General features: G+C 49.2%; 1 protein-coding gene across 1 annotated transcript; it reads left to right on the top strand.

Annotated features, from left to right (window-relative positions):
- Positions 1-4,769: 4,769 nt before the first annotated feature.
- On the top strand, positions 4,770-6,851 carry LOC104065688 (interleukin-17F). Its single transcript, XM_009568196.2, has 3 exons — positions 4,770-4,796; positions 5,639-5,883; positions 6,473-6,851. The coding sequence occupies exons 1-3, from the start codon at positions 4,770-4,772 to the stop codon at positions 6,708-6,710; spliced, it is 510 nt and encodes a 169-aa protein (XP_009566491.2). The 3' UTR covers positions 6,711-6,851.
- Positions 6,852-12,429: the final 5,578 nt, after the last annotated feature.

Below are 12,429 nucleotides of genomic sequence, written 5' to 3'. Positions count from 1 at the left end.
ACGCTGGATGTGCAGTCAGAGCAGTCTTGGCATCTCCTGATGCCAGAGATGCTGGGGCTTTAGGGTGTTTTAGCTGTGGTGTTTTTTCGGTCTCGAAGTTTGAGGTTAAGCTTTGGCGAAGGCTCGATGGGCACAGGCCGCGGCCTCGTGGGGCACCCGCACACCCACCTGCCCTTGTTTCTGGATTTCATAAATGTTGATTTGAATAATAGAAGAGTCCAGCTGTGCCCCCATGAGGGGCTGTTTGTTGGATCTCAGCTGTGCGCACTTGTGGGGTGCGGCCGTGCACCCCCCGGGCTGCTGGAGCGCTGCCTCCGCCGCGCGGGACAGCGGCGGAGCTGCGCCGCGGTGGTTGTATCTCCCGAGAGGAGGCACCAGGGGGAGCTCCAGGGCAGGGAAAGCTCTGCGTGGCAGCGCTGCGCTATAGCCTCGCTGGCGGGGGGGGTTCGGGGGGGTGTGCGGGGGGGGTGTCAGCTGGAAAGGGGGGAGAGCGGGATGAGGTCTTGGGCGGGAATGTCTCGCTGTGGGGCGGAGGCCCTGTCCCGCGCTGCCCCGGGAGCGGCTCCAGGCCGGGCTGATGGGGCTGCAGCCCCCGATCCAGGGGGAGGTGTCCCTGCCCGTGGCGGGGGGGCCCGATGGGCTTTGGGGTCCCTCCCAACCCAAACCGTTCCACGGCTCTGTGCGCTTTCCCGACCGGGCTGAGGCCAAAGTGCTGCTGTTCTCAGGGCAGAGGCCGCGGCCCATGCAGACGTTGGGTCCAGTGGAGCCCATCCGTGGGACACCGTGGTGGTGGGGCAGAGGAGGCTAAGTTACTTCCCGATAATTCCTGTCAATTTACTAGGATTCTAGCCATATCTACCCTCCCCCCCAGTCCCTTCCTCATTTGCTTCCAAAGCAGAAAATGCTCCTGTCATCCAGGTGTGACTGCCAGCAGAGATGCAGCTGAGAAGCAACGCTTGCTTTGCCCAGCAGCAAAGTCCGTGAAATGCAGGTCGTGGTTCGGGACCCGGTGTTTGTTTCCATAGGTTCAGAGGCATTTGAGCAGTTTTGGTTTCTGTCTGCTCTGGAGTTTTAATCCAGTGTTTCCCTGGAGGTGGCACAGGTTTCTCCTTTGAGGTGTGAAAGCTGAAAGGTTCAGAGGAACTTAGAAGGATGTGGTGTCCAAGCCCAGTCAGGCCTGTCTTACGCCAAAACCCTTGCATGGAAACCTTAACCGCAGTACACAACGAATCCTGCAGTGCAGACAGGGCCTTTATATATAGCGACTCAAGCGTAGGAGAGTTCTTGGTGAAACTACAACTGCTCTTTGATTTCCAAGTCCCCATCCCTGCTCCAATCCCTTGCCACATGGCAGTGAAAGCTTTCTGAGACAATTTTTTCCTCCCTTGTAATGACCCATATTAGGTGACCTCCTTTAGATCAAATTTTCAGCAAATTTCAAGCCTAGATGAGCTCAGTTGTAGGAAATTTCAAGTCAAAGAGGGAATCCTCACTGAAGTTACGAACTGCTGAAGACAACAGATGCGAGTGGAAAGTGGTGGCCAGGCCAATAACCAAGCATTTGGCGTGATGAAGTCATTGCTTTGTCGCATGTAACAGTTTCCACTTAAACCTGTACCTGCAAAATCCAACCCATTTTCATGGCAATGCTGTTTTTCCTTCACTGCAGGCACTCAGCGGGGAAAAAAGTGGGTTTGTTTCTGGGCTGTGAAAGTAGATTTCTGGTAATTCTGCCCTCTTTTGGTCTTCCATGCTCTGTGTCTCAATAGCTGCCCTCGTGGATGTATAGATGTGGATGGTTAGAACAGGAACATGTCACAGAAATGGTGTTACCCGAGGTGAACCTTATAACCTGAAATATAGCACATTTACGTGAGATGAGTTGCTGGCCTCGGAGCCACCGGTCGAATCAGACCACAAAATCATGACAACATCCTGCAGTGACGTGAAGCATCAGTTGGGGGAGAGTTCTGCCAGCATTGCTCAAGAGATGTGACAGAGCAGGGACCGGAATAGTCCCGTCTTTTTTGAGAATGCCATGAATCTGGCAGAGGCTCCTGATTTTTCTGAAGGACTGAGAGTGCCGTGGACCTGTCCACGTGGGCAGTCCTACACCTCGGTCCTCCACTTGCGGCTTTTGAGAGACTGTTGGATCCAGAGGCTTTTCTCTACAGAGAATTGGATCAAACTGGTTACATGGTCTAAAAAATAGCTTTTACTCCCCAGAGGATTGCTCGTGCTTCTGGGGAAGCAGCTCGTGTGCTGCTGGCTCCTCTCAGGTTTGTGGCTGATCCTTGCTGGACATTGGAGAGCAGAGGTCTTGCTCCTGCTTCTCCTTGTCTCTCTCCCCTAATTACGAGATGGATGTTGTTCAGTTGTGTGACAAAGAGCTGTTATTTTCCACAAACACCAAGGGGCAGAGGAGCAGAACCAGGTGGAGGAACCCGAATCCCACGGTGCCAACGGAGACCCTGGCCCAGCTCCTCCTGGGCTGCCCGTGGTGACCCAAGGCCAGATGTGAGACTCGCCAGGCGTGTCCATGGCAGAGGCTCTCCTTACCATGCTGGCTGCAGGGATGTGGGACTGGTTATGGCCTGTTGGGAACAGCATCTGGGGATGGTGCAAGACTTATTATGGGATGTTCAGGGGAAGGGGCAAAGCTGGGGAAAAGAAATGATCAGAGTTGATCAGTGAGGAACAAGTAGGAAAATCAGGATAGAGACAATGGGGCTGGTCACACAGCAGTGTGTGTTGGTCGGTGAGATTGGCTGAGCTCTGTGCCCGATCGCCCCACTTGTGCCTAGTCTTCTTATGAAATACTTGTCTTACTGTTTTGCAAGATCCAAGGGTCAGCAGCTGGAGAGACTGATGTCTCTCCATGTCATGTGCGCTGTGTGGGTATGTGTGTCAGTGTGGAATTGCTAAAGTTGCCCAGCTGGACCATCTCCAGGTGTCGGAGCAGCTCTAAGTCTTGGTAGGATGCAGGAGGGGCCAGAAATTGGCCACTGGGGGGCCTAGGAGATCTAGACCAGCTACTGGAGAGATTGTGGGGTACAGAGCTTGGTTACTGGTTAGGTCTTAAGTCTGGGAAGACCCACTGGTGTGTGCTGGTGTCTGCATGTGAGGCAGTGGGGACACCGGTGGATCCAGGGGCAGCTTCTGGAGAAATGGTCTCAGGCAAAAGACTGGAGAGATCCCTCTTGTTTCTAAGTCTGTGGGTATACATCCACATACCTATTTAGCACCGATAGGCTTTCATCCTGATCATCTGGAGAGGAAACAGGATGGGGCTGTTGGTTTTGGTTGTGTTCTCTCGAGGGATGTTCTTTTGCACGTGCTGACCAGTGTGGCTGGACATCTGCATGTGTGGATGTGTCTGTGCAGAATCCATGCTCAGCCTTGCTTCTGGAGGACGTGGGAGCACACGGCTCTGGCATCCTTGCCTCTGCTGGGTTTGGCATCTCTGAACAAGAACAGTATTACCTTTTCATTGCTTCAGGGTGTGATGTGATGCACTGACACAGCAGAGGAGAAAACACGTTGGGGAAGCCCTTAAGGAGCAATTAATCCTATCCGGACTTTGGGTGCTAAATTCTGCCAAGCCCATACATTGTGTATGGTTTGGGTTGGAAGGGACCTCAAATCCCATCCAGTCCCACCCCCTGCCATGGGCAGGGCCACCTCCCACTGGATCAGGGGCTCCAAGCCCCATCCAACCTGGCCTGGAACCCCTCCAGGGATGGGGCAGCCCCCACTGCTCTGGGCACCCTGGGCCAGGGTCTCGCATAACTGGACTGGGCCGTGGATGGATGTGCAGATGCAGTACAACATGGCCATGGAGACAGTCTACCACATGTATCCAAGGAGCTGATCCAGGAAAAATGCTGCTCCAAGGTCCATCCAGCAGACAAGGCCAGGAAAGGGTCAGGAAAGCAGCACTTGCACAGTGTGGCTCAGGTAGGGTCTGGAGGCCCAAAGCTGAATTGAAATGGGGCTCCTGGTGATGGGCTGCAGATGGAGACCTGGCCAAGGCCTGCAAGGCTGATCAGGGCTCTTGCAGGGCATGTGTGAGTTTTTCAAAATGCTCCCCAGACCACATCAACACGCGATCTCAGCAGTGAGTAGGGAAGGTGTCACAGCTTCTGGTGCCCTGAGGTCCCCCAGGAGGACTTCCCCTCAGCATCTACTCTCCCCTTCTGCATCACTGCAGGATATGGGGAACCCCAAGGTGAGGTGGAGGTGGATTGTGCAATTGAAGCAAAGAGAGATTAATCCATGTCCTGTCCTTATTTTGAAACCCTTGTTGGGTGCCTGACTTTGCAGTTGGCTGATCTCTGCTGTTTGGTTTGTGTGAGGCACGTGGAAGTGCATCCACAGAAGTTTGTGGTGAGAGAGCGTTGATATTAGAAAGAGGGGGTGGGAAGGGGAAAAAAAAAAGCTGCACGAACAATTTTTTTCCTTCTTTTCTCCTCTTATCTCTTTATCTGCCTGAATAAACTGTATTGGCTGATGTGGGATTCTGATGACATGGTATCTGCCCTCCCCTCTCTGGGGGCAGGCGGAAGGAAGTGGGCTAGAAAATGAAATATCAGCTCCTAACCTTGGGTCAGGTAACCCAGCGATGTGCTCAGTGGAAAGGATGGTGGTGGTTGAGCTTCACTATAAAAAGGAGACCACGGCTGGCTGGGAGGCACACGCAGAGTGGAAGAGGTCTTGGAGAAGGTCTTCTGTCACTGTGTGCGCCCGCCTGAAGCGGCAGAGGGTTTGCCATGGCTTTTGCCAGCTACGCTCCAGGGGTAAATGCTTGCATTCGCTATAGGGGTTAAGATGTGCTTGCTGGGAGAGGAAAAGTGGAATGCAGATCCCATGCTGCTTCCGTCTGGGAGCAACACTTACTGGTCATGGTGGGAGCTGAGTGGTGTGCTAAGCCTGTCTGATACCACGCTGTGTCCTCAGCTTTTGCACAAGGGTTTGGTGCTGAGTGACGAGGAGGCAATGGACTGTCCTTTATTTATCTGGGAGGGCAGCGCTGCTGATGTGAGACTGGGGGAGATGGTCCTTGTCTCAGACACGGTGCTGTCAGAACTGCTGAAATGTCACCACAAAGCAAATGTCTGTGTACTTAAACTTCAGCCTGGGTTGCATTTACAGCATTGACAAATCTTTTGATTGTTTTAGCAGTTTTGTAGTCATATGTCTTCTTTTCCTAAAAACCCAGCTGCTGGAAATGGCTCAAGAATGCCAGATTTCATTGAGAAAAGGGTTATTTCCAGCAGATGTCTGCCATGTGGCCAGCCTCTCCTGTCCTGAAAAAGCATGTGGCTTACTAGGTTCCTAAGCTTAGGCATGGGGTCAGCCGAGTCCTTACCCCACCTGGTAGATCACAAGTCATTGCTGCTTGATGGGAGGGGCGGGCCTTTGATAATGTGCAGGAGGGAGGTTCGGCTCTACTTGCTGCAGAGCCAACTATGAAAAGGTCTGAATCAGAGTAACATCTGTTGTGATGAGCATCATCAGCATCGTTGTGCTGGACTGCCTCATGAAGCTGGTCCATTGATGGTCCAGTCTAGCCAAGACTTGGCTCTGTGCTCTCTCTTTCTTGACTGAACTGAGCCAACGGCACTTTTCTCTCTCCCAGCTCAGATCACTTCTTTTGGTGCTGGTTCTGGCTCTGACGGTGAGGAGCTCACCCCGTGGGAGGGTAGCCCAGCCTCGACGCAGCAAGGATGGTGGCTCTGTGAGGGTCAGTGAAGACTGCCTGAATGAAAAGGATCTCCAGTTCCCTACAACGGTGAAAGTTGATGTGCGTATCAGCAATCCAGATCATACCTTTAGGATGGTCCATGATGTCAGGAACCGGTCTCTTGCTCCTTGGGATTACAGGTAGCTCTTTAGTTATTCTCTAAATCGCAATGGCTGTGCTACATAGGTGGGTTTTGTGGTGAACGATGGCTGGTTCTCAGCATACACTTGGAGTCCTGTGAATATCACAAAAATTTCTTAGCACACACTTTCGTCTTGATTTTGGGTGAGAATTCTCTGAAAGAAATTGCCTGCAGTGCAAGGGGACATCATTGGAATGGTTTCTAACCATCTTGCCAATGTCAAATTATTCCTCTATCAAAAGAAAGCTGCCAGTATACCATAATTGTACACTTTCCTAACTGGAAGAAAATTTTGAACGCTGAAGTTGAAACAAAGCCAAATGAAAACAAGTAGTCCCCTTGCGACTGGTTCTGTATCTCACCCAGCTCCACTCCTCAAGAATGATGTGGCAATGTTACCCGCCCAAAACTGATCCTGTTTCTATAAAATTCTTCTAAAAGTGTTGAGGATAGGCCAATTATCTGCCCTTGCCTCAGCACAAGGATACACAGTTAAATAGTGTGGTCACTTCATGGAGGTAAACATGAAGATCCTGCCAAACTGGGTTGTGCAAGTGTATAAAACCCTTCTGTGTCCCCATCCCCAGGCTCGACGAGGACCCCAACCGCTTCCCCCAAGTGATTGCTGATGCTGAGTGCCGCCTTTCCGGCTGTGTGAACCCCCTGGGTCAGCAAGACCGCAGCCTCAGCTCTGTCCCCATCCAGCAGGAGATCCTTGTCCTCCGGCGGGAGCAGCAGGGCTGCCTGCCCACCTTTCGCCTGGAGAAGAAGCTCATCACTGTGGGCTGCACGTGTGCCATGCCAATCATCCACCACCAGTCCTAGGAGGAATTAGCAGAGGAGGCAACTTTGGGAAGAAGAAATGCCTCCTGCAAACATCTTCCTGGAGAAACCCTACAGTGACCCACCCTGTGCCCCAGGAGTTTAGTATGACCTTGACTTTCCAAATCTCAGCAAGTTACCACCTGAAAGTACTGGTTCTTGTAGTTGTGCATTTGTGCATTTTAGAAGGGGGATTGCCGGTAGCTGGTGATGGAGGGGAGAGAGGGAGATGGAGGAAAATGGTTGTGACTCCAAGCAGGCAGTGCTTTTTGTTTTTTTTCCATTGTGGCTGATATCAGTTTGGTGAATCAAGTAAATTCTAGTTTTGAAAGTTGCTCTTGGTAGTAAATTGCACAAATGTATGCACGTCAACCTGCACTGCCATCAAAAGTCCCTGCTGCTGCACCTTCTCCCTCCCTTCCTTACTCTCTAGCCCCTTTCCCTTCTCCCGCCAGCATTGCTCATCAGTGTATTTCTAGTGTAAATCTGGTGTAAGTGTGACCAGATCTGATTCTCACTGCACTCTGGTTTTGTGTCACTGCTGTTCTGTGGGGAGAGAATTGAGTCCACTTGCATTGAGCCTTAAAATGGAAAAGAACTAATGAGTGGTTATATTTCTATTTATATCTTCTATTTATAACTGTATTTATGGCTTTGTATGTGCTCAGAGTATCCAAGAAAAATGTTTCTCTGTATTTATTCAATAACTTATCCGCTGAATAAAATTTGTATTTTATTTAAAAGAATGTTGTTGTATGGTAGCTCAGACTGAAAGCAGACACAGCGAATGTGTTTGTGCTGCAATAATACTGACAGATTTCATCCAAGAAGAGGTTTTTTCCGGTGCAGTGATATGAATAAGAGAGGAGGGTGAGGTAACTTGTGGCCTAAATAGATGAAGCGATGAGAAAAAGGGCTGAAAGTGGTGAAGTGAGGTTTTATGGGCAGTGCTGCAGAGTGAAGACCAGCCTTAGGGGTGGTGAGAGAAGAGGTGGGCACATTGCATTGCAGGGCTGTAGCTGAAATTTGGGATGGAGGTCTAGCCTGGCTCAGGTGAGCTCTTCCAGGCAAGATGTCATCCTTACAAGGAACCTTTTCTCCCACCAGCTCGATGGCTGGCTGAGCAGGGACTCTGCAAAGGCAGCTTCATCTTAACACTCTTTAACTATAGCCAAAGATTAGGCGTTGGGCTTGAAGTGATGGATGAGGATCCCCTCACACTGGGGAAGAAACACCTCCATGGCAGGGCTGCCCACTGACCCGAGGTGTCCTTACACAGAAAGAAAGGAATTGCCCTTTGAAAGTATCTTTCCCTCCTTCAGCTACACAAGGAGCACAACCTGAAGATTTAGATTTGCTGTTAATCATTGTATCAGATTGCTGGAGCGCTGCATTTTTTTTTCACATTACTTGTCTTTCCATGCAGAGCTGAGCCAGATTCTCACACCTCTTCTGCTGTTGGAGGTTTTAAGCCTGTGCTTCCTTGTTTACCTGCATTTAAACCAGGGTAAACCTGTGGACAAGCATTCCTGTGTTTCACTTTGGCTGCACAGGAGCTACTTTAAATCAGAAACACGTGGTGCGTGTAGGTCCTGGGTTTCCTCCCCCGGTTTGGTCAGAGGAGTCACTGGGTGCAAATGATTCCTTTGATGCTTGTTTATTGAGTCAGGTGTATTCCTTGCCCCGCAGGTCACTGGGAGCCGGTTCAACAAGCCCTGGGTAACCAGGCGGGGAAGCATTCTCATTCAGGTACAAGCTTTGTAGTCATTTGCGGCAACAGCTGTTTCATTATGACCACCAAGCTCTTCATGTGGTGGAGCACAAACCCCTGCAGGCATCTTCTGTGCACTCTTACTTAACACCAGCTCTCCTGTTACAGTAACCGCTGACCAGGAAATCACACCGGTTCTTACTCCTGACCTAATTCTCTCCCTCTTGACAAACCCAGCCTGAGGGGTTGTCCTCGCTTATTTTGCAAGGAGAAAACTAGCCTCTCCAAGCATAATTACTTGAGCGTTGGGTTCATGGCAGCAGAACAGGTGTAAACTCCTGTGCTGGTGCTCTTACACATCCATCAGCTTAACTGAAGAGTTGTTCTAACTGGATAAATGATGAAGTAGCTAATGAAGAAAGCACAAATGTAGTTACTTAAGGAAGTCTCTCCCATGGGTGATGAGGTGTTTCAACCAGTGCTATCAGCTGCAAACCACACATCTCTCTGTAAGGTGAGTGCTTGTACATGGGGATTGTTTCTAAATAAAGCGAGCAGCAGGGGTTATTCTCTTCTAATAGCATCATTCTTAGAGTGCAGTTGGCTCTAACTATAAGCCTGGTTATGTTTCAGGTGCTGGCTTTTGTGGTGAAGTAGGTGGTTCATTCCCAGCAATCTAAGAACATGGCAAACAAACTCATGCTTCTTGTAAACAGCACAGTCATATTGCCACCGAGAGCCAGCACAGCTCATAGCTGAGGACCAGCTGAAGGGAAAGGCTTTGCTTGCTTTTGTTCCCCTTGCAGCAACAGATGCATTTCCTGGGTGCCTAGCTGGGCATTTCGGGCTCTGAACTGCAGCTTAGAGCAGCCTTCAGGAACTCGGTTGCTTTTCCAGGAGGAGAAGGCACAACTGTAGGTGTAGCAACAGTTCTGCATTGTCTTCTTGTAACCTACTAGGCTAAGAAACCTCCAGTCACAGGTTGGTATCTGAGCCTCGCAGCCTTTCGTATCCCTTTCCTCTTCTGCTTGCCTCTCACTGAACTCCTTTTCCTGTCCCTCTGCTCACTCCTCCCCTTGGCCGTGCACGTTCTGGCAGCTCAGGCAGGGATCCCCTCGTGCAGCCGCTCTCGTGGGGTGCTGGGGGGAGCACGCGGCAGAGACCCCTGCGTGAGCACGGGGTGGGAGCCGTGGCAGCGATGGGAGCCCAGGCAGATGCCTCCTCCCAGACCTGTGCTGTGATGTGTGGTGTACGTATTGGCCCGCAGGTGCGAGTCAGGTTGCTGTGGACTCTTGAGAACAGGCAGATGCTCCTGGGTGTGTCCAAAGGGACTATGGACTAGGTCAGCCTGTTCCACAAAATTGTTGCTTCTAAAAGTGACCAGAAACTAAACATAGAAAGTATGGAAAGGTTGCAATCTAAAAGCTTGAAACAACCTAAGAGCTGTTTGTGTTTTTGTTTGGTAAGCCAGAGGAGCAAGGGCTTGAAAAATCCAGATGTTGACATGACTTGTTGAGAGTTAGGCCCAACAGACAAAATGTTAAGGGATAAGTGCTCTGCTGGTCATCCCTGTGGGATCTGCAGTTCAGTCTCCTGTTGTGATCATTATTGACTGTAGTCACAAACTTTTGCTTGGTGAGACAAAGGCACTGATTAGGTGACCTCGTGGCAGAGTGCATCAATTTGGAATTATTCTGCACCTTTCCAGCTGAACACAGCAATGTGAAGGAAGAACTCTTAGTTTGTAATGCCGGGAGTTATAAGAGAACTTGCCTTAGGAAAGAAAATGAGCCAAATGGACCCAGGTGATCAGACGCTTCTGCAGGAACACATACAACACCAAGACAGCTCGAGGAGGTGAGCATCAAGTTGGCATGAGGATTGTAAATAAAAAAGGATTGTGTCCTAAGTCATGGATTTAATTGGGTTGGTAAATGGTCCAAGGAAGAATGATGCTGCTGGGAGGGGGACTGGAGTATCTTTGCAGCTCATCAGCAGAAAGCTGTTGGTGTTTTGATACTCCAGCTGCATGGTTTTTCCACACAGCGGCTCTCTCTCAGCTTTGCTAACTCATCTCCGTTACTCATGTGCCAGCTCCAGGTAACTGCACATCACTACCAAGTAATACGGGGTGGAACTTACCGTAATTTTAACTGTTAGAAGTCACATGGGCTGCTGTGGACAATTTGCCAAAGCTCCTTCTATAGCGAGTGGTAGGATATTGAGAGATTATCTAACAGACCAGACAATCAGCTCTGAACTGAAAGATTCAGATCTTCTGAATCTTCAGGAAGATTCAGAAATATCTTCCTGAACTGATATTTATTTAACTCCTTGAAAAGCTGAAAGGTTGAGTGTTTCTTGAGGTTTATTTATTTTATTTTTTTGACAGACAGTTCCCATGGTTAATATTCTGGGTTAATATTCTGAATTCAGAATATTCATAGTTAATATTCTGGCCAGCTGGGTGAACTTCAGGACCTGCAGAAGATGGTAAGGAAGAATAGCTGGAGACAAGGTAGGAAATAAGCTAAGTTAGGATCACATATACTGACAGATCCCTATGTATGGGAAAAGTTATATCAGTGTTTGAAGGTAACTAAAGGGGTGGCAGGAGTTCATTGTTGTGATTGTGAATACTGTGATTAATCAGCATTAATTAATGTTTCCTTGGAGCAGCGTATATCTATGAGGTGAAGGGATGGGATGAAACCTGTGGCTGCACTGCGAGTTTAGGCTATGGGCTGACCTACCCCGGAGTAAATTACGGCAGGTTTAGGCTCAGTGGCACAGACAGAGGGAATAACCCAGAGCAGCACAGTTTGGGGTGGCCACATCTCCAGTCAGCACAGCTGGGTCTGGAGAAGGTGATTTCACCTGATAGGACCTTGCCTCTCTTTAGGGACTCAGCACTCAGCGTTGCATCTCTATAAAATCTGTATTTGCTGTTGCATTTTGCCAGTGCCCGAGAATGGCAACACCTCACCGAGGTGGCAGCAAAACAAACGCCTGCATCTTCGCAAACCACCCTGCCTTTTGAAACATGGAACATTTTAATCTCTTTTAACATCTTCATCACTTTTAACCTAAGTGTACTTTAAATAAACCCACCCGCTGTGCCAGGCATCCACCAACGCAACCCCCCGGCAGCTGTGGCAGAAGTGCTGTGTTGGGCACTCTACATTCGGAGCACTAACTGCTAGCAGCAAGCGTATTGGAAGGACACGGGCATGGAGGAAATTACGATTGCAATAAGCAATACGTGGTTAGTTCCTTCAGTTACAACCCAAGTCATTCACGCGCTTTTCCTCATGGACCCAGATGGTGACCAGAATCCACAGAAAATGTGTTGAAATGAGTGGGGCTGGAATTCACAGACAGCATCGACCCAAAGGCAAAGCTGAGCAGTGGAAACACTCTCCATGTTTTAGGGGAGGGAGTTTCTTTCCCTCCAAAGAAGCACTCAAAGTGTTGTGTCAAACCCAGCTTCACAAATTCCTTTCTAAGTGGAAAAATGGTGGATGAGTGGGTAGTTCACACCCTGCTGGTTTGTCCTTAATGTGAATCTATTGAGTGTCACCCGCTAAATCATTTTCCTTCATGTATCTTAGTTTCTCTATTGGTAAAATGGTGTTAATGATAGAAACCTTCACTTTCCTACAGGCTCTTGTACTGCTGCAGCAGAGCTAGGTGTTATCAAGGGAATGGTAATCTTTAGCATCATGCGATTCTCTCGTGTGGTCGTAACTGAATTGAGTGATTCCTTGCCATATCACAAAGGCGTTTAGAAAGAAAGGAGAGGACCACAGAGTTAGGTACTATTTTTTATTATATAAAGATAAATAAACAGGTATATTATTACTGACTTTTCCACCAGCATAAATAGCATTGCATAAATAAACATTTCAAAGTGTAAACTAAAGACGTATAAAGAGTTCCTATGACTTTCTCAGCCCAGCACATGAAGGCGTCTGGATTCTGATTTCACCGAGTTCAATATTTTGGGGGAAG

Source organism: Cuculus canorus, chromosome 3 (assembly GCF_017976375.1).
Source record: "Cuculus canorus isolate bCucCan1 chromosome 3, bCucCan1.pri, whole genome shotgun sequence".
In the NCBI taxonomy this organism is placed as follows: domain Eukaryota; kingdom Metazoa; phylum Chordata; class Aves; order Cuculiformes; family Cuculidae; genus Cuculus; species Cuculus canorus.
Note: the sequence above shows the minus strand (reverse complement) of the source record. Positions and strands in the feature narration are given on the sequence as shown.

Bases quoted from the DNA above. Each gene is read 5' to 3' on its own strand.
- LOC104065688 (XM_009568196.2), top strand. From the start codon at position 4,770: ATGGCTTTTGCCAGCTACGCTCCAGGG. The intron at 4,797-5,638 runs GTAAATGCTTGC...TCTCTCTCCCAG, and splicing joins TTGCCAGCTACGCTCCAGGG to CTCAGATCACTTCTTTTGGT. The intron at 5,884-6,472 runs GTAGCTCTTTAG...CCCCATCCCCAG, and splicing joins CTTGCTCCTTGGGATTACAG to GCTCGACGAGGACCCCAACC.